At 41.0% G+C, this 22,801-nt stretch overlaps 1 protein-coding gene and 1 non-coding gene across 3 annotated transcripts in view; both read right to left on the reverse strand.

The window, feature by feature from the left end:
• The window catches only part of LOC102410198, a 92,522-nt gene extending 71,746 nt beyond the window's left edge, over positions 1–20,776 (reverse strand). The window contains exons 1-2 of one of the 2 annotated variants that reach the window (XR_006549739.2): positions 20,419–20,776; positions 20,070–20,092 (exon numbers count right to left, since the gene is read on the reverse strand). This is a non-coding gene — a transcript (uncharacterized LOC102410198). The remainder of the gene's footprint in view (positions 1–20,069; positions 20,093–20,418) is intronic. The other variant, XR_003108108.3, reaches the window with a different exon arrangement.
• XKR6 (XK related 6) overlaps positions 1–22,019 on the reverse strand; it is a 265,966-nt gene extending 243,947 nt beyond the window's left edge. The window contains exon 1 of the mRNA XM_025281348.3: positions 20,785–22,019. Within this exon, the coding sequence (XP_025137133.1) occupies positions 20,785–21,518 (734 nt within the window). The 5' untranslated portion in view covers positions 21,519–22,019. The remainder of the gene's footprint in view (positions 1–20,784) is intronic.
• Positions 22,020–22,801: the final 782 nt, after the last annotated feature.

A 22,801-nucleotide genomic window follows, 5' to 3' on the forward strand; every position in this document is an offset into this window, starting at 1 on the left:
CTTACTGGAGTAAATATTAAAAAAAAAAAAAAATTAATTAATTCTGATTATCTACTTGAAAATCATTATTTCAGTCTGAAAGCAATTTAAGATTTTTAACCCCTGTTCATTATGCTTCCCTCTCCTACCAGACCAATGACACCTCAGCATCATTATCACTATACTCCCACAGTCTGTCAACAGTATTAACAGGGCTACTCAGCATTTCTTGTGATCTTTTCTTGACTGTACAAAGAGCGTGATGCAAGCACACAAAGACAGTTGTGTAAGTTTATCCTTAAAGAATCAGAAAGCCGATGTGCATTTAAAGCTGGACAAAGTAATATTAATTTCTGACTTCCAAGAAAGACTGCCTCACAAACGATTCTGTGAGTATAAAATAAATGACCTTGTAAAACTCATTTTACAAGTTTCCAAGTTGAGTGCCAAGTGTTTCCAAACTGATATTATCATCACTGTCCTACACAATTAGCATCTTTGAAGCACTTTTACAAGTTATCCATCTTCAAAAAACTGAATGATCTCACAACTGAAGTAAACCTGAGAAATGATCTAGTCCAATGGACCAACATATGCCTATATCCTGTTGTGATGCTTATAATCGTTATGAGATTGGTATACAGGTACTACCATTTGCAATTTACAGAACCAGAAACTGAAAGTTGGCTGAGTAAATGCCCTACTGTAAAAGATTAGCAAGGATTCACTACATTTACTATGTCAAGAATAAATTCCCCACAAAGAAAACTTAAGCATATTAATGATACTTCAAAAGGCAAAAAATGGTTTCAAATATACCGGTAAACTGGTGTTTTTATTATAATGTCCCTTTATGCCTGAAACAAATGTATATACTTAAAAAAAAATTATGTTGAGTTAAATTTAATATTAGACTGTCTTCCAAAGCATTAAGATCCTGTCCCACAGGACCTCCCACCACCCAAAATCCAAGGATATTGAAAAATCTGGGTGAGGAGGCAGATGAGGTGTACTTGAGGAACACAGAGTGTTGACACCCACAGCACTGCACCCGCGGGGACCCAGACCCACAGCAATCAGTGCATCTTAACCAAGTGCGAGTGTCTTTCTCAGAGAAAACCCCCACAAAGCCTCTAGGTCAGAGCGAGAGGCCTCCTCTGGCGGTCTTCCTGGTTACTATTCTTAGTTCCACACTGGGCAAAGTCTGGCACCACTGGCAGCAAGATGTCACTGCTGGCAGCACGGCGGACTCCAGCTGCTCCACTGACAGCCGCTCTCAGTGTAGCCAAGACCACGAGAAGATGGAGAGGGCGACTCCCACAGAGCAAGCACGCCATGTGTGCCAGACGCTCTGCAGCGTCGACTCATCCAAACCCTGAATAACCCTACCTGGGGGCAAACCAAGGCTTTGAGAGCTCGGCAATCTGTTTCAAAGCCTAAGCCTACAGAACTACACAACTTGACGAAAATGCACTATCTGTAGGGTTTACAGTAACGGGTAAGGGAGCCCCACTGTATTTCCATTTGTTACAGTATGAAGTTAGGTGGTGGTGGTGGTTGCTCAGCTGCTCAGTCGTGTCTGACTCTTTGCGACCCCATGGACTGCAGCACGCCAGGCTTCCCTGTCCTTCACCATCTCCCGGAGCTTGCTCAAACTCATGTCCATTGAATTGGTGATGCCATCCAACCATCTCGCCCTCTGTCGTCCCCTTCTCCTCCTGCCCTCAGTCTTTCCCATCATTAGGGTGTTTTTCTAATGAGTCAGCTCTTCACATCAGGTGGCCAAAGTATTTGAGCTTCAGCTTCAGCATCAGTCCTTCCAATGAATATCCAGGGTTGATTTCCTTTAGGATTGACTGGTTTGATCTCCTTGCAGTCCAAGGGACTCTCACAAGTCTTTTCCAGCATCACAGTTTAAAAGCATCAATTCTTCAGTGCTCAGCCTTCTGTATGGTCCAACTCTCACATCCATACGTGACCACTGGTAAAACCACAGTGTTGACTATAAGTAACTCAGGTGGAACAGGTTGTATAACATCATAGGGCCCAGCTCAAAGACCCTTGCTTATCCTACAGTGAAGCTCTAGTTTTACCTTTCATAGCCTTCATTATAGTCTGTTTTCATAACCACATAGCTTTCTTGTTTGAAAGGTTACTACTATACCAAAACTGCCTTCATTTTTAGTCAGACTGATATTGGGTCAACCACTAAAGAGAATTTCCAAATCTACAACGCTAAAGAAAAAATCATGGATGTTATGGGTTGCACTGTGTCTCTCAAAAAGACATGTGAAGTCCTAACCCCCAGGATATCAGATTGAGATCTTATTTAGAAACAGGGTAAGTTGCAGAGTTAATAAATGAAGATTGAGTTATACTAGAGTAGGCTGGGCCTTAGTCCAACACGACTGGTATAAGAAAAGAAAACTTTGGACACAGACACAGAGAGAAGGATTTCACACGACATCAGAGGCAGATAATGAAGCTTTGCAGCTGCAAGCCAAGGAATGCCACAGACTGACGGCTATCACCAAAAGCTAGGAGGAGGCAAGGAAGGATTCTACCAAGGGACTCAGAGAGAACATGGCCCTTCTGGCACCTTGGTTTTAGACTCCCAGTCTTCAGAACTGTGAGAATAAATCTGTAGCTGTAAGCCACCCCATTCATGATATTCTGTCACAAGAGCCTTAAGAGGAAGCTAATACAGTGGGCTAATGTGACTTGGCAGCGGCAGTGGCATGTACACTGCAAGACCTCTCTGACATACAAAGCCTGAAGTCTGAGGTCCTTCTTAACTGTAAGCAACACAGCACTGATCCCATTACGCCTGGTCTTGTCACAGAGGCCAGAGATGACTACAGCGCAGAGGGCCCGGTACCACAGAGGCCAGGTGGGAGCCAGGTCTTCCACCCAACAGGCAGAAGCAGCAGCAAAGTATCCTATGGAGAGAGGAGTTACCCTAGAGAACACCATCACTGGCACAAGTTACCAAAACCAGGCCACAGGTGCAGTCACATCCGGTAGCCTCACATGCTCAACAATGAATGAGCCTACTCTAATCTTCCAAAAGTTTGACAGCTCTGGGGTCAACCTGCAGCAATCTCAGGAATTAATATTATGAAACTCTGAAAATTACAAATGGGCCCCCCAAATCACTGTATTAAAGTCTTACTTATGTGGCTTCAGGTGGTCATGAGGCAGTTCTGAAAGAGTACAATTTGAATTCCAATCAAAAAGGAACTTTCTTATAGATACACATTAAAGCTGACGAAAACAGGATATAAAATATCCCAAACCATGGAGAAATCACTTTGAAAAATATCAAGTTTTTAAGAATAAACACCTGATAGCTTAAAAAAAAAGAAAGAAAGAAAGAAAGAAATGGGCAAAGAGCTTAGATCAAACCAAAAACTTCTAGTTTTACTGTAATTTTGGCTGTAAATAGAACTAAGACAAACACTTAAAGATATCTGATAAAGAACCAAGTAAACTCTTCCTCTGCTCTTTAATTCTCCATTTTTCTTTCTTTTTTTTTTTTTTACTGGTTTGGGTTCTGCCTGAGCCTATGGAGTCCAGTGGCCCACAGAACAGGCATCTAGCTGGAGAAGACCTAAGTCGGACACTTGAACTACAAGTTGACAGATGCTTCCTTTATGAAAAGCAAGTAACTGATTATTAATTTACTAATTCCTACCTGGACTTTAGCCACCATTCATAGAGAACAGACTAAACGTCGATGTACCTTCAGTTTGTCTAACATTTCCAAGGCAAAAAATTAAAATCACTAACATTTCCAAGGCAAGAAATTAAAATCACTACCTGAAACAACCAGACCCTGGGCAACTGTCATTGGCAACCCCCTCCCCCCATCACGAGTCGGCTAAGGTTGCTTTCAAGGTTCCATTAGAGACTAGGTTGCACAGAGACAGACAGTGTAAGGGATGAGAATGGTTTGGTTAAATAAGGAGTGTTGTAAGACTGTTTCATTATGAAAGTAGAGTAGCAGGGTAACGAGGTAATGAAATATGGGGCTAGAAAAGCGTTCTGGAACCACAGACTTCATACTTTGGGTTTCAAAGTTTGGGGTACCTTCTGTGAACAAAGAGAGACCACTGAAAGTCTTTGATTTGGTGACAGGTTCAGAGAATTAAGATCTGTCAATGTTATTAGAAGACAGTATAAAATGTCTGGTTAACATCTATCTTGGCTGAGGGGATTTTAAAGAATGGTTGCATAGTTAAACCATTAATATGCAGTATTTTCTTTATCAACTGAAGGGTGGTGAACTCTTTATCCATCAGAAGTTTATACACGCATGACAATATTTCATAATAACATTTTTTTCCCTTAAGAAACTCATATAAACATTTAGATTTCTTTTTGGTGCCACATGTTTTGACTTTTCGAAAAGAATGTATGTCAAAAGGGAGAAGGCAATGGTACCCACTCCAGTACTCTCGCCTGGAAAATCCCATGGATGGAGGAGCCTGGTAGGCTGCAATCCATGGGGTCACTAAGAGTCGGACACGATTGAGTGACTTCACTTTCACTTTTCACTTTCCTGCATTGGAAAAGGAAATGGCAACCCACTCCAGTGTTCTTGCCTGGAGAATCCCAGGGATGGGGGAGCCTGGTGGGCTGCCATCTATGGGGTCTCACAGAGTCATACACAACTGAAGAGACTAGGCGGCGGCGGCAGCAGCAGTGTGTCAAAAGACTGCCTGCCAGGGCATCCAAAGCCGGTGCTCTGGGACAACCCAGAGGGGTGGGGTGAGGAGAGAGGTGGGAGCGGGGCTCAGGACCGGGAGACATATATGCACCCATGGCTGATTCATATCAATGTACAGCAAAAACCATCACAACATTGTAAAGTAATTATCCTCTAATTAAACTAAATAAATTTAAAAGACATAAAACAGAAGCAATATTGTAACAAATTCAATGAAGACTTAAAAAAAAAAATAAAAGACTGCCTGTCAAATCTAGTCTTGAATATGGACAACTCACTTTTTATACAAGCATTTATCAATATGTAAATAAATTACAAAGTGACTATAGTTTTCTTCTTGGTTTCACTTACAATGAGAACAAACATTTAATAGATATGTATTTCTAACTGCTTTAACAATATCACATCCTTAGTTGAAGAATTCACTTTGAACACCTAAGCAAGGCATATTTCTACATGTAGAAAGAGGGTTTGATAACAGTCAAATAAAGGAAGAAAATTTGGTCTGGTAAGAACCTTATCAATGCCAGGTACAATTTTCAGGTAGAAAAAGCTGTTAATATCTAATATTTATTAAGTGTATCAAAGCATTATTCTCAGACTTTACATGTATTAAATCTTCATTCTCAAAACAACCCTGTAACATAGTAATATCCTCCTCAAAGCTGTTCTGGATCTTTCTACCCCAAATAAGCACTATTTTACCTATGCTGCTGCTGCTGCTGCTAAGTTGCTTCAGTCGTGTCCGACTCTGTGCGACCCCATCCATAGACGGCAGCCCACGAGGCCCCGCCGTTCCTGGGATTCTCCAGGCAAGAACACTGGAGTGGGTAAGGAAACCCAGAAACAGAGAGATTAGATAACAATACAAGTTAACAGCTGGTATAGGGCAGGCTTGAGACTAAGCACTCAGGCTCCAGAAGACCTGCTCTGAAGGCCTTGGCTCCCTCGGCCCTCCTTAGAAGCAGTGTCTCGTCACCACAGGCCAGGCCGTAGGAGAGGGAACTTGGATGTCAGATACCACCCATCCTTTATTGGAGTCATCTCAGATTTATTAATACTTGTTTGTCTTTTTCAAAGCCGAGACCCTGGATATCACTGTGGTGACCAACACTAGGACTTTTTAACCTAACAATGGTAGAAGCAGACGAGACCAGTTTCAAAACATTATTTTTTAGGTAACACAATTGAAGCCAGTTCCCAGCTGGACACTGGGACTAGAACACTGGTAAGAGGTATGCCCTGATCCCCATGGATTGGCTGTGGGGAATAATTAGTGTTGCTTTTGCTTTTTAAACTGACAACCATACTGGGCAAGGAAGAGAAAATGATATTGTTTGTTCCTTGGTTTTCTGTGTTTAAGTTGTGAGCAGGACTATGAAGAAATAAAACTATCTGAAGGGTTCGTCTATTGATTGTTTTCAAATTTTCATAAAATACACGTGACATAAAATTTACTATCTTAACTCTTTCCCAGTGTACAGTTAGTTCAGAGGCATTAAGAACATCCACACTGCTGTGCAACCATCACCAGTACCCGTCCGCAGAGCTCTTTCCACCTTCCTGAACTGAAACTGCATCACTCGCCATTCCCCACCCCTAACCCCCGGCAACGACCATTCTTTCTGCTTCTCTATGAGGCTGGCTACTCTAGTTAACTCATAAAAGTAGAATTATAGAGTATCTGTCCTTTTTTTTTAAACTGGCTTATGTCACTCAGCATCAAGTTCACCCAATGCTGTATCATGTGTCAGAATATCCATCCTTTATAAGGCTGAGTAATATTCCATTATACATATGTTACATTTTGTTTATCCATTCAGCTATCCATGGACAGTGAGGTTGCTTCCCTCTTTTGACTATTATGAATAATGCTGTTATGAACATGTGGTACCAACATCTCTTCACGTTCCCATTTTCAGTGCTTTAGTGTATACACCCAAAAGTCAAATTGCTAGATCAAATATATATTTTTTGAAAAATCACCATTCTTCTCTCACAAGGTCTACATAATTTTGCATTACCAGCAACAGTGCACGAAGGTCCCAATTTCTCTACAACCTCACCAATACTTGTTATACTGGTTTTCTGACCAGAGCCATCTTTTTCTTTAAATTCTAGTATAGATGATTTACAGTATCATGCTAGTTTCAAATGTAGTTAGGAGTCTTCTAATGAGTACGAAGTATTATTTACTGGACTTTTAAAAACATTATTATTTAAAGCTGTATCTACATCAACCAAGAGTGATTAATCATGTGAAATTTAGTGATTCATTTTTTCTTTGGTCTTAAGAAGATGTCCTACAATCTGTGTTGATTAATATAGCTACAATGTAACTAAGAAGATTCCAGAGAGTGCACCCACACGGGCTTATGAACTGAAAACTGAAAAGGCTTGTGAATAAGGTTGTAAACATAGTGTACAGCATTTCAACATCTGCAGCAGTATTAAGTTCTGGAATCCCTGGATGTAATAGTATTTGCTTTGATCAAGCTCAGAAAGGGTGGCCCAGAGGCTTCTTACAACAATAGGGAGTCAGGTCTGCTTGCAGACTGGGCAGTGTCCTCTGGATACAACTGATGCAACACTGGGAGTGAAAGACTAAGCCAGCACAAGTAAATACATTAAAAGTATTAAAAGTTATATGAATAAGATCCACCAGACAAAAAATTTTATCTCAAATAGTGTGTATTTGAACTGTAACACCATACAGCTCCAATTAAAGATTTGTGTCTGGATTTTATTCTAATTATCATTTGCAGTTTTCTCTCTCAAGCACAATAGTCTGAGAAGATATTAATTATGTATTACCTATACAGGTCACAGATTTTGGCTTTGTAAGAAAAAAGAAGATCCTCATCTAGACCCTGGTACAGTCTCAACTGGTGGTGATATTATGTAGAGAAACTTTAATTATTAAATAACTTCTAAATAAATACATATATTATTTTAATGCTTTAGTAACCTAATTTTTAAAAGCCAATTAAGAATACCAGAAAATGTAACCTAAGTCATATTTGAAATTAACAAACAAGTATCTTAAAACAAGTTGTTAAGCCTTCACTACTAAACAGGCCTCTATCTTTTAAATATTTCCTGAATTCCAGAAAGATTTATAAAACATATTAACATGTTTTGATGAAAATTTTCAGTTTCTTTTTTGTATTAAATCATATTTAGATGCTTTAACACCTTTATAAGGAATTTTTAGATAATTTTAATCCATTCCCAGTGGTTAACACACAAAACAAATAAAATCTAATTAGTTTTAGTATAAAGTTTTAGTATAAATTTCTTAGGTATGAATTTTGCACACATATTTAGGTTATATATTTGGTGGCCTGTATAATTAACAGGTAAAAACAAGGAGTGACTTTTGAGAGCAGTTATTTGGAGAATAGCAACCAACAAGTTCCCTAAGTATGGGATATGGTTTTGTTAAAGTTACAACAACTTATCAAGATTCTAAAGTGTCCTAAACACAGATGAACTATTTCTTTTAAGACCTGAAACATTGACAAGGCAGAGGTATAGAGTACTTTAAAGTACTTTTTATTTAGTCTATGAAGTTCATTTTAATCTCAATGAAGTTTCTTCTAAAGAAAAATTATTCAAAACTCTAGTTGTGTATTTTAGTTTGGTGTACTTAGCATAGATCACACAAAATCATTAAACACAGCTGCTACCTTTAAAAGCTAATTTAAATTGTTACTTGTCTTACCTGACCAGTTAAAATAGAGTTGATCTATTTTTTTATGACCCTCAGGCTAAGAACAGTTTTAACATTTTTAAGAGTAAAACAAGGCACCTGACATGGCTAACAAATCCTAAAATACTAAATTAAAATATAAATCAAAGTTTTAAAAATAACTGTCTCTTTTATTCCCCAAGTAATAGCAATTTACATTACATACACACACACACACACACACACACACACACACACACACGCGCGCGCACACACACAACCTCCTTTAACCTAATTTGTAGGGTATCTGATCTAAGTACAGGATTCTTTCTCAGTCTCTGGTCACCAAAACCACAAGGTCTCTCCTCTGCTGCACAAAGCTGCTCCCCAGCAAGACCACATTCCCAGGCTTCCTTTTATGTGGGCATGGTCACAGGGTTGCTCTCCCTATGGGATGTTATTAGCACCAGTGATGTGAGTCACTTCAAGTCAGGGCACTTAAGAAACAGTTATGCTTTCTCCATATTCTCTTTCTCTGGCTGAATGATGAGGGAGTAGAGTCCCTATAGAAAGCCAAGTCAGCCAGAACTGCCCACTGCAGGCAATGCGTTTCCCGTGTTGAGCCATGGAGAGGTTTATTATATTACAGTTACTTAAGAAAATGCAGTATCAACATACACATCGTATGTTTGCTGCCTTTCACATTTAACTAACTTCTACTTAATGTGGAAGTTCTCCCAATCCTAAAACAAAACAAAACAACCATTTGAAAACAGACTGTTTATATTGCTGAAAGCAGTCTGTCTGTTTTACCCATCAGTCTTTATCTTGACAACTGGCTACTGCTGCTCTTTTTTCCCATTTACTGTATGCGCAGATGACTTTTAATGTAAAACCTCACTATAACTACATTTCCAATGAGTCGAAACTTAAAGCCACTCCTATTTATATATGTAGCTCAAGTGCTAATACAGCACTGAGACAGGAGCTCATTCCATTCAGTGACTATGTTACAGAGCAGAAATGAGTAAGCCGATTGAAATAGCCCCCCTTCACTTCTTTATTGTATATAAAGACCAACAAAACATGAGAAGAATAATAAATTTCACTTAACCTTGACACACTGTAGGATCTCCAAAACTAGAACTTTCCAAAACAACAGAACCCGGACAACTCCAAACTCTGCATCTTGACACCACCACAGATTCAAAAGCATGTCAGTTATGCCACAACACACGCTTCTGTAACACGGAGTCTTTCACACGTGACTGGCAAAATGGGAAGGACAGCAGTGCAGTGGGGAAACGGTGCTGGTTTCTAAGTGATCCTTCCCAGCATGCTCATGTTTCAAAGCTGTCAAGGACAAGATTTTTCACAAATAATAAAGATTCAGCGGGGGGATGGGGGGGGGGTGGAGAAAACCGGTGAGATTCTTACCGAAGTACCTGCCTTTAGTACAAGCGGTGGAGACTGATTTAGCATCTTCCGTATCTGCTGCACTCTGCACTACCTGGTGATACTGTGGGCACACGTGAAGGCTAAACCCTGGACCAGAGGTTTAATTTTGGTGAAAACTGGCCTCCAATCGAAGCTAATACCTACAAGAATCTACAGATCAAAGAAGGAAAAACATGTCCCAGGATAAAAGGTCTTGAACCATCTGGATATGAAGCTGAGCACAAACGTCCCCAGTGCTACAATGCTAATATTTTTATTTGGATTGTCACTGTTTTTGTTAGTGCTCTGGTTATAAAGTCACATGGTTTTAAGCAGTCTAGCCTTAATCTTATTTCTCGCACAGTCCTGTAAGCTTTATTGTCTGATTTGACAGAAGGAGAGGGTTTTCAGGAATATCACATTATGGTAGATATGATTGTACCACGAACTGAGACAGTGAACTGCAAATGCCAAATAGGCAGAATGACACATTCCAACCTTACAGGGCCCCATTCAAAATCTTGTAAAATGTCTGACAAATACCATCTTATTTAATCCTAGACCACTATATCTTGAAAACTACCCCAAAATTATGTGGCCCCTACTAAATAATGGAAATAACAAATATGACCCACAAATGGCACAAAGATGTTCCAATTCTCCATTTTTCAAAATTTATATTATAGTTGCTTTTAACTTCAGCTGCATTTTGAATTTGCAAATTAGAGTAGTAAGTCCTTAATGTAGTTTCTCTTTTCTTCCAATCCCAAAACATGCCATTACCCACTAGGTTTAAGCAAAAGCACTTGAGACTGCTTAAATTTTGAATATATAACTCCTTTATTGGAAGGCATAACCTCTTCCTTCAGAGTCAGCTTTGATGAAAACTGCCTTACAGAAGGCCAAATGACACAACATCCTGAACACACAAGGCTATGCAGAACTACTATTTAGTTCATACTCAAAAGCGGCGTTCCTTAAAACCAAGTAGAATGACAGATCTGGAGTTCTCTTCATTTTCATCCAGAATCCCAGAGAACACAACCAGTGTGTGGTGTGCGTGCCCCTACATCCTGTGGCCCTGTCTGCCAGCTACTGGCCCTCTTAGGGTTTCTGATCCTGAACTTCGCAGTTACAAGGAGCCTGGGTTTTCTCACCACTACCACAGCACCTTTCGAGATGGAGCTCAAAGGGATGTTATTTTGGTGTGCGTAGATTTTAGGGTCCCCTGTGCTAGTATCTTACCAGCAGGGAATAGCACAGTTAAAGACTGTACAACCCCTTCCTGACTCCTCCTTGAGCCATTCCTGCCTGTGAATCCATCAAACCAAATGTTAGGCTATTTTTCTTCTCTGCTCCCTTCATTCCTGTCTCTAATGACACCTATTTAACACCTATTAGGATACTTCTCCCCTTTCATTCACCACTTTCTTTTTAGGAGGCCTACCCTTGGCACGAATTTCAACAAATATAACATTTCTGAAAATCTGAGACTCTGGATTGAGTATCAATTTTCCCGACATAATAAAATGCCTCTAACCGGGCACTTCTGGAGCACCATCAGTGATCATTTGTGCTAATAATGACCTTGAAGCACTTTAAACTTCCAAAGAAGCTTCTGAATCAAAAGAATATTCAATTATATGCTGTACAGTTTTAATGTGAAATGCTTTGACAGTATTCTCAATCTTAAGTATAACTGGTATGCCATAGCATATGGGAAATATACCCACTGGATCAATATACATGTTTACCAACCATTCCAGCTAAGAGTAAGGTCTGACTAGAGATTGCTTAAATACTGGTCTTGCATTAAAATCATCATCAGAGCTTTGTTTATTCACTCCACCCCTCTATATATCTGATACACCTAGTGCTCAAGTTTACAAGAAAAAAAAAAATTCCAAATGATTCTAATGTAAACTCCTTCTCCTTGAGAACTACTGCTGTAAATATTGATAGAAATCAGCCTATGTGAAAGTGAAAGTCGCTCAGTGGTGTCCAACTCTTTGCGACCTCATAGTCTACACACTCCCTGGAATTCTCCAAGCCAGAATACTGGAGTGGGTAGCCTTTTCCTTCTCCAGGGGATCTTCCCAACCCAGGAATCGAACCCAGGTCTCCTGCACAGCAGGCAGATTCTTTACCAGCTGAGTACAAGGGAAGCCCAGAAATCAGCCTATAGATATGTGATTTTCATCCCTGCACTGGTGGGGAACATTCTGAAAACACAGGCTTTTCAAATATATAGATTCCAAGGCCCATCCCAGACCTACTATGTCATAACCTCTTATGGCAAAACTCAAATATCTGACTCTTCAGGTGATCCTGACACAAAATCAAGGTCTGAAAACAACTGCTTTATAACCTTAAGGAAAGAGCTACTACTACTCCTGGTGTTTACAACAGGTAGACAGAGAATCAACATATGGGTATATCTTCTCAGGAGAGTTTAACACATTAGACTAGAAATCAGAGGTCTCCAAGAACCTCAGCATGTACATCCAGAGACCCCAGAGGTTCAAGAATATGATTCCTCCCCTTTCAATATGCCAGAACAGCAAAGCCCCAAAGTAAAACAAAGTTTTTAGTGGGAAGAGTCTCCTGATCATTACAAGAAAAACAGGATGTAGAAACTGCATATATTTTGCCATCAGTGAGATGTGCTTCAAAACTTTCCTCTACCAGTTACCAGTGACTTATTAGTTTACTCAATCTGTCTAAACTCATTTCTTCACCTATAAAATGGGCACAAAAACCTTAATAGAAAGTTAAATGAGACAATATTTGTAAAAACAGAATTTCTATATGCCATCTCCATTCTCCTTTGAGTCATACACTCTAACCTATTATATATACTTCTATTAGCCCTTACCTCGGGTTACTGCTATTACAGACAAGAGAACACACGAGACACATTTCAATTTTGTTCCTCCAAAACTAACATGAAGCATCAACTCTGTCTACTGACAACCAGCTGAAAACCCACCAGTACCTAGATTCACAGTAACTTCAGGATGGAATTGTTTTCTTCCTTACCTCTCAGGTTCTGATTCCAGTAGAGCAATAGCTCTCCAACTTTAGAGAGGTAAGAAGGGCTGGGGAGCTTGTTTAAAATACAAAACCCCCCCTCCCACCAGCAAAGTGATAATTGAGTCAGGCAGGGACCACAAAAATACACATGCCCAGGCTTCCCTGGAGGTCCAGTGGTTAAGACTCCAAAATCCCAGTGGGGAGGGGGGTGTGGGAAGGGGTTAACAAGCTTGGTCTCTTGTCAGGGACAAGGATCCCACAGGCATCACAATGCAGTCCTCCCCCACCCAAATTACACATTCCTTGGTCCAACTCCCTAGGTTCTGATTCTTTAAGCCCTTAGTAGACCCACAAATCTGCATTTAGCAAGCCCCAGGCCTATCCTAAGACAAGAGGTTCTCTGACCACCCTAAGAAACACAGCCAGGGAGAGAAAGCAGACCATGCGTACTGTCTAGAAGGGTGTGGGTGCCTAATTCCCTGCCAGCTCTGTTTTCTCACTGGGCTTTCCAAGCCATGGATCTGGTATCTTCCTCACCTTTGCCATCTTTCTTCACGTGAACAGTATGTAGTTAAGACAGAATAAAAAGAGGGCATAAAGGGAAAGAGAAACTTATTTCATGTACCTATGATTCTTTGGGAGCATATAAGCCAGAGTAAACAGTAACTATCAACTCCTCCTCCCTCCAAGGGTGCTGCGAAGAAAACTGATGTGCTTACTTTTCTGCAAACTGAATATTCAAATCTCTTCCTGGAAATGAGTTGATGAACATACAATCCCCACTGCAAATTCATGACCAAGATAAAACAGAAATAGCTTCCTCACAACTAGAAAGAAAAACAACCAAAATACTGCATTCAAAACAAAAGTTACTTAAAAACCACTTGTTCGATATTTCATGATGAAAGCAATATACATAAAGGACACATTTTGTTAGCAACATGCAAAATTTTACCTTTAGGATACGGTCGTTTTGCTTTAAGTATATTAAAATAATGCAGTATACCAAGATCAACAGATTTACCCACATTAGACATGCAGAAAAGAAAAATTTAAGGTTGAATTTTATGTACAAATGTATTACTGTCATAATAATATTCACTGAATCCTTCAAGCAAATCGCATCTTTTTCCCAAGTTCAACTTAAAACACCTATACCTTAATCTAATAAAATACAAAACACAAAAAGAATCACTTAGAATCATTTCCAAAAATTGCTTAGAACAAGAAAGCCAAAATTTATTTATTTATTTATTTTTTAACAGACACTAACTTTTCAAAGTTAGAGAATACATATCAAAGCATAAATTGTGGTAGGTGACTTTAAGGTTCTTCCCAATTAGAAATCAATCTTGGTAATCAATTCAGAAAAACTTCAAAAATGTATGTTAGACATATACATCACTTTAGCTAAACCTAACAGTAAAATATGTTAAACAGAAGATTATAAAAGGACACTTTAATTTTAGCTGAAATTGCAAATTCCACAAAAGTTGATAATAAACCAGGAAAACAAGTATCGGCTATAAATTTTAATCTTAGCTAGCAATATATTAACATATATAATGCTTCTATAGGTAGCAAAATGATTACAAGTAATGAAAAATTTTAAGTTAACTCAAAATAAATGATACTACTTCAAAATAGTTCCTGGGAAATTCACACTTTAAAATATTTTAATTGTTCAAACTAGGGTCTGAAATTTCTTGTTTAAAACTTCAGAGTCCTAATACCTATAGCATAACAGACTCCAAAATGGAGGGACCTGAAAAATCAATGAATTTAACTCTCTATTTGATAAACAGGAGGAAACTGAGTCCAGAGTTTTTTTGGTAACTTGCAGAATGATAAACCTGATTCCTTAACTCCAATGTTCCCTTTTTATTATTGCTGTGTCCTGCGGAATTCTTTTTTTCCTTCTTTTTTGAGTATCTCCAATAGGGATAAATATGGATTGTCTTTAGGCAAAAATCAAGTCAGTGAACTTTCTAAATGAGGCTACATTTTCATGATTTTTTGAAAGAAATGAATGCTTTCAGAGCCAAATAAATTCAGAATTTCTGAGAAGAAACAAGGTACAGAGAGTATCACAAGGAGTAAACTAAAGTTTTAACCACAACAGTGTTTGCAGAAAGCACACTGTAAATCAAACCAGCCCATGGCGAAAACAGCAACAACGGAAACATTTTCTTCCTTTTTGCATCCCACCTAATTTTTGCAGTGGCTTCCCAGGTAGCTCAGTGGTAAAAAACCCACCTGCCAAGGCAGGAGACACACAGGAGATGGGTTCAATCCCTAGGTCAGTAAGATCCCCTGGAGGAAGAAGTGGCAAATCCACTCCGGTATTTATTCTTGCCTGGAAAATCCCAGGGACAGAGGCGCCTGGTGGGCTACAGTGCATGGGGTCACAAACAGCCGGATATGACTGAGGGACTGAGCGTGCAAACATCCTCATTTCAGTACTCCAGAATCTATCCATTACATAACCCTGACTAACTGACCTTATGGAAGCTTGCAAAATCAAAGCAAATGATGTTAAAAGGCAGAAATGAACTGCCCATGATTTATGACACGTGCCTACTAGGTTTCAGGCAATATGAATTTGGTGTTTTGTTTCTGGATCATTCTGAAAATACTATCCTTCCTTCATCACTGCTTACAATTTTACTAAAAGTGGGCCATTTTTCCATCGCCTTCCTTTGGAAATTCACCATAGATGTCTAGTTTGTTCTGTTTCTGTTCACTCAAAAAGAAGAAATAATATTCTCTCCTCATACTCTCCTTTAGCTACACAGCTCTTTGTCCAAATATAACTCTTCCACTCTCACAACTAATCATGTATTTCTATGATTTTTCAAGTGGAAAGAGGAGGAAGACAATAACAAGATGGGACTGTCTTTGTTAAATTTGTCCCTTTTTTTTCTTGATGGTGTCAAAGCTTCTTGCCCATTCAAAGATTATAAATTGTCCTACATTTTCTTTTAGTGCTTTTATAATATTTCATATTTTTACTTTTAATTCTTTTAGAATTTTTGTTTATGTAAAGTAGAGAGCAATTTCTCCCAACTAGGTAGTCAATTGACTATCATTTGCTAAATAATCTTTTTCTCCCTTCACTGATTAGAAATGCCACCTTCACTATCTACTAAATTCCCACAAACCTGTCAATTTCTCTTTATTCTGCTTCAACACCTATTTGCTTTATTCCTCTGCCAGTGGCACATTGATCTAATTATTGACACTTTATAGTACATTCACTTTTTGACAGAGGAACGTTTTTCTTTTTCAAGATTTTTTTTTGACTATATATATGCATCATTTTCTCAGATCAATTTTTCTCGGGTTTCCCCTCCAAAAAAAAAAAAACAAACCCCACTGAGTTTCTTTTGAACCAGAACTCCATTAAATATATACACAAAAATGAGGGGAAAGGATTCTTACAAAATTGAGATTTCCATCCAGTAATAAACAGATACTATATAAAGCCCCCCTACACGCACACAGAGACATAGACACAAACTCAATCTTTTATGACTAGTAGAATACTGACTAGTATTCTGGCCCCATATAAATGGTTTTCCTTATTTGTAAAATAACATTTCCATTCCTAAATCACAGCATTTTAGAGCTACAGGGACATTGCAGACCACTTAGTCCAACACCTCTTGTAATCCCAGTCATATTTACCTCAAGTCTACTTAGGAGAATCATTTCAAAATTAATTTCCCTTTAACACGCAACACAATCATAAAAGTGCTATTTGAATCACATTAAAAGGCAAAGAAGTGGGCCACAATACTAAAGAATGCCTTGAGTTTAGGAATCCCTTTAGAATGAGATCCATACCTAGGGTCAAAGAAAAAAACCCTGAGTACGATAAATGCACACACTTGAGACAATCCCAAGTACTGAGTTTAGACACTCATGTTTCCAAGGTTAAAGTTGTTTTGTTATGATATTGTCCAGGAACCAAGTTTCACAGTATCAAAGCATTCCACTCCCAATTGTTCCAACATATTAAGAACACAAATCCAATAACAATCTCCAAATGGAATAAGCCTGAAACCCAATTCTAAAAGTGCTTCTCAAGCCTAGCTGACCATCTGATTACCTGTGGAGCTTCTAAAAACAAGACTGCTTGGGTCTCACCTTGAGATTCTTCCTCAGCAGGTCCAGCAATGCTCAGGCTTTTTTTTTTTTTTAATGTTGTAGTAGGTTCTATTCTCAGCCTGAATTAAGAACCACTATTCTAAAATATTCAACAAGAACAAACCTCCATAATTTTCCAAATATCCTTACATTGTGGGGTAAGGGGGAGTGGATAATTTATAGAAGCATCTTCACCAATATTTGCTGCTGATTACAGAGAGCTATGTCCCTATGTTATATCACGGTTTTGAAGTGAAAAGAAAGCTAAAATAAAGCTTTAGATTGTTCACAGGTTGATGACCCCATTATGGTAGGTGAACCATGTTTTACTTTTTTTTTTTTTTGTCCCTTGATGGCAACCCTTTACTCCACCTCATCTCCCAGAACAGCTGATGTTCATTTTAAAAGTGGCAGAAAAAATTAGTATTTTAAGAAAAATCTTTAAAACATACCCATAAAAATAAGTACATAAAAATAAAAATTAATGATTGGGTTGCAACATCATGACATTCCATGACATTTTAGTCAAAGAAACTGCTCCTTGACTACAGTGAACCACAGCACACCAAGCACTCTCTAAAAGGAGCACAAAAGCAAAGAAAGGCCGACACACTCAAGGAAAAAGCTTAACACACAAAAATGCAATATGCAAACCTGCTCCTAAGCTGTAACCTTCCAAGAAAACGATCTCACTTTCTAATAACAACACATTGTACTAAACTGTGAAGCCTGGTATAACTCCTGTTCCTGGTATGAGTGACTCACAGACCAGCTATCCCTGGGAAAAACACCTGAAAAATAGAGCACATAAAGCTAGACAGAAAGTTCCACATTAAGTAATTAGTGATGGTAAAGTATGCATTAAACAGACTTTAATCACAAGGTTCCTGAAACAAGTCATCCTACAGGTAACTATCCTCCACACTCCAGCTTTGGCCCAACCAAAAACATTTTTTGACAGTCTAGGGAGTCATCTGATGAAAGAGATGTCAAGTGTTTTCCATCTTGACAGGAAAGGCAACGTGCATAGAAATTCACCACTTTACTGTCAAAAGAAACTAATTTTTCTTAAATAAGCACTGTGCTTTGGTCCAAGCAAGAGTCAAATAATTGTACATTAGAAAAAAAAAAAAGCAAGTGAAGAGACAAGTTTCATGGTTTAATGTAATCAGTTCTGACAACCTCACCAACATCTTTTCCTGGGAATGTAGCCCAAATCAAATTCTTAGATCTTAACCTTTAAGTCACATGACCACATGAAGTACATAAAATGTAAGTAGCAAACATGACTCAGAGAACAATTGTAACCCAAAAAATCTGCAGAAAAGCTGAGATGATGTATGTTTACAAACAATGACAAGCTTGCCAAGAGATTAAAGCTAAAAAAGAATAAACACCTTTCTCTAGAGCTTTTACTTATGAATGATTTCTATGCAAGCCACGTGCCTAGTATGTGTTAAAGAAAGACCCTGCTCCTGGAGTATTTCAAGCAAAACAAGAAAAAAAAGTTAGAAAAAATCCTTCCTCAGTATTTCAATTGAAATATAGTATTAATACATTAGAATAAATAACTTAGCTGAATTAGCATGTCGTTTAGTATCAACTTTATAAAACATTCAGACATATATCCTAATCTTGAAAAAAGAACAAAAAACTCAGACATAGTAAATCACAGATATCTTTCAAAAAAAAGTCCACAACCTGAACTTTTACTCTGTCAAATACAATTAAAGTTTAGGTAAATGGGCCGTGTTGGGGGGATTATTCTGCCTAAAAAACTTGTGAAACAGAACTCCAATTTTAGTATGTCCCAAAAGCTTACTACTAAGAAATACCTAGGATGGATTACATTAGAAACAATCTTCTCAGGAATCTGAACCTGACACCAAGGTTTTGATTGCCCACATTGCCCACATTGTCTAAGACCTGGAGAGATAGGTAACTTAGGCTTATTCGATACAAGCCTACTTATTATACATGCTGATAAACTTGACTACTATTTCAAAAACCTCTCCCTATGCTTTTTGTCTCTCTTGACTTCATTCCTTTGCATGTCACCAACCTGCAAGAACCAAAAATAGTATCCCCCATACCAAACATACTCTTCAATTCAGTACAGATTTGGATGTTTTCAGAGCTAGACTTCCAGTTTAAAACATACTTCAAAATTTTCCTTGACCCCAAATTTGGCTCATAATAGCTACAAGTTAATCACCTTTTTATTTTTTTCTTCCTAATTTTCCCCGCTCTTCCTCTAAACCTATCAGCAGGAAACAAATTATCTGCAGACAGGGCTGGGAAAAAAGGTTGCTTGTTCAACCTAGGAACACAAGACCAGGAAAACTACTCACAAGACCAGGAAAACTCCAATCCTGAATTCGCATGTAAATTCTGCAAGACAAAAGTCTCACACTGTCTTTCCTGATTCGACTTAATTCAATTCCATGCTTTCTGAAACGTTTGTATTTAAAATTCTGAATAACAACCAAGACAATTAAAAAGACAACGAACTTTATTTCAATTAACCTAGGTACATCTCAGTAAACAGAAAAATCTGAGCACCTAAAATCTCCTCCTAGGCATAGGTGCCTGAGCAATCTAGGCAAAATGTCTTCTCACAGAAGCAATGTACCTGAAGAGCTTCCTATATTCTCTTCAGGAAGGTTTTTTTCTCTTGCAAACACTCTCATCCACAACTCAGTGTTTCCAAAATACACTCAAACTGATTTAAGTTGGAGGACGCATATTTACCAAGGTTTTTATAAGATCATTTCCTTAGTTTAACCAGTTAACCAGCTGTCAAAAAAAAAGGGGGGGTGGGGGGTGGGATCTGCAAGTGGTTTTTGAAGGATTTACCTGGCACACGGGAAATGTACAAGAGGGGAAAGTCCCCAGAGCCAAGCTTGGGGCTTGTGTAAACATAAATCACCTGCGTACTGCCCTGGCTACCAAAAACAACATTCCACCAGCATGTGTATCCGGGTGGCTAAGTGATTTTCTGGAAGTGAGAATTAAAAACGCTTACACCCATCACATACTATACAATTTTACCTGTTACTAAGAAAAGGGCACGTCTAATTCAGCCAAAAAAAAAAAAAAAAACACCAAAAAAAGTCATTTTTCCTCCAAGGAGAGCAGCAGTTTGTAGTCATTTGCAAGGGACGGGATTGCAGTAAAAGAGGAGGGGGCGTGGAATGGGGGGGGGGGGGGCGGGCAAAAGAAGAGCCAGCCAGGGGGTTTGCACAGGGCCCCCACACAGGCCACTGCGGAGAGAAGACGGGGAAAAGAGGGGAGGATGTCTCACCGGGGGACAAAACCGAGTGCAAACTGGCTGGAAGAAGGAAGGTTCCCCCCAGGAGGCAAGCTGGGGTGCAGATAAAAAGCGCTAGTGGCTGGTTACCTTGGGATACAGGGCAAAGGGACCCCGGGAATATGAGAGGTCTACGGAGATAAGAGGGGAGAGAAAGGGCGAGGCAGGGTCTCCGCTAAGTGCGAAGCAGGGATGGAGACAGACAGCCGGACTCGGGCCTCCCTGGGCCAAAAGGCGTGGCCAGGGATCCAGACCGAAGGATGGTCTTCTTGAGACGCCAGGGAAAGTGCGTGGCGAACCCCTCCTTAAAGACCCCCGGGCCAAGGCCAGTCCGAGGAGCCCACCTGCGGGGCACCTAGGGGGCAGAGCGCACTCTGGAGGGCTCGGCCTCGCCCGCGGGGCCCTCTGCAGGGCTGGCTGGCCAGGCCCCCGCCCCCACCCCCGCAGTGCTCTTACCTCCACACCTGCCCCATCTGCAGCAGGTGGATGACCGACTGCCAGATCCACACGGAGAGGCGGCAGAGGCGCTGCGCCCCCGGCGTGGCCGAGGGCCCCACGCCGTGGCCGTAGCCGGCCCCCATCATGGGGGGGCCCCGGCTGCTGAGCCCCTCCACGGCGCCCAGCCCGCCGCCCGTGTAGTCCTGCACGAACCAGCGGAAGCTCAGGCTCTGCACCAGCAGCGACGGCACCAGCACGAAGAAGAGGGTCAGCCCGAAGTAGCCGTAGTCCCCCTTGCGGTAGTAGTCGAGGGCCAGCCACAGGTCGGTGCCCACGTCCCCGAAGAAGACCAGTAGCGCCAGCACGATCCACAGGCAGTCGAGCCACGGCCGCTCCACCTGCGGCGGCTGCGGCCGCTCGGCCGAGGGCGTCGGGGGTTGGCGACCGGCGGCCGCGGGCGGCTGCAGCGGCTGGTCCCCCCCGTCGGCGGCGGCGGCGCTGCGGCGCGGCTTCTTGCCCAGGAGGGAGCGCAGGCAGGCGGAGCGGCAGCCCCAGTAGCACGAGGAGGTGTTGCAGCAGTGGCAGATGTGCAGCGAACTGCTCTCGCCGGGCTCGCTGCCGTCGCCGCCGCCGCCGCAGCCGCCTCCCCCGGGCTCCCCGTCCTCCTCGCCGCCGCTGCCCACCGCCTCGTCCAGGTTGTGCAGCTGGGCGAAGCCCACCCCCACGCCACCGCCATCGGATTTCGCCGCCATCTTGACTCTCTTCCCAGCTCCGGAGGTTGGGGGGGGAGGGACGGTTGGGGGGGGTAAGAAGGCAGGGAACGGGGAGGGGGGGGGAACGAATGGAGAGGAAGGGGGGCGGGGAGGAAGCGGGGGAGCAAACGAACGAGGGGGGAGTGGGCCAGGGAACCCCCTCCGCTTCCGGGTAGTTGGCGTCACTTCCGGGCGAGCCCCCCAATCGCACGGCGCCCGCAGCTCCCCAGCCCTACCCTCCCGGCCAAGATGGCCGCCCTCCTGTGCCTCAGCTGCTTGGCGGGGGACCGGGGGGTTCACCCCGCCAGGGCTCCCCTTCCCCTCTTCCGTTGACCCCGAAACCCATCAGGTTGACCCCTCGGCGTTTCTGAATCCCGCTGGGCCGAGTAAGGCGGTCCAAAGTGATCCCTGGAGGGGGCAGTGCCAGACGTTTTGGGGTCCCCTTCCTCAGCGTCGCAGCTCTCAGCTTTCCTCCTGGAGAAACGCCCCCTAACACCCTCCCGGCTGCTGGCGGAGGGGCGGGACCTCTGAGGGAAGGGGCGGAGCTAGTGCAAAGCAGGTGATTACGTGTCACTTCCGGGAGATAGGATGACCTCATTGTGTAGACAACCCACCCCCCATCAAAATGGCTGTGTCTCACCTCTTTGGCTGTTTTTCCCCCCCTTTTTGATGTTTTTCTTTTAAATTTATCTCCTGCTCTTTTCTTATTTTGAGGGTCTTTAGAAATTGTATGTCAGTTTAGATTCCCACTCACAACTTATTGATTCTCACTTCCACATAGACAACTTCCTCCTCTTTTACCTCTGTTGACCCCCTGACTTTGTCTCTGATAACTTCCATCTTTTGCAATAAACTTTTCCACCATTCCCTTAAGAAAAGTGCAGGCAAAATCCAGTTAAAAATCTGCTTAATTGCATCTTTAGAAGTAGAGCATAGAGAGAGGATTGGCATATTGTGACCTTGAGTATATTTTCTTCACCATTAGAATGTGTTTCTACCAACTTTTTAAAAAAAAGTATGCAGTTTTTTCAATTCTGTGACCTTAATTTGGAAAATTCAAAACTAGCCAGAGTTTAAGCTGTGTCAATTACTTGTTCAAGGTTTTGGATGTGTGAAAATTGCTTCCTAGAATTTTTTGGGTGCTAAGCCTCTGTCAATAAATATGGCTTTAAATAAGTGAAAATATTATCAATGTGCTAAATCATTAAAATAGGTGCAGGGTACACTACTTAATCTTAACAATTTACAAAAGTGAAGCAGCACTGAATGGATTTGAATTACAA

The sequence above is a fragment of the Bubalus bubalis genome, chromosome 3 (assembly GCF_019923935.1).
Source record: "Bubalus bubalis isolate 160015118507 breed Murrah chromosome 3, NDDB_SH_1, whole genome shotgun sequence".
Lineage (NCBI taxonomy): Eukaryota > Metazoa > Chordata > Mammalia > Artiodactyla > Bovidae > Bubalus > Bubalus bubalis.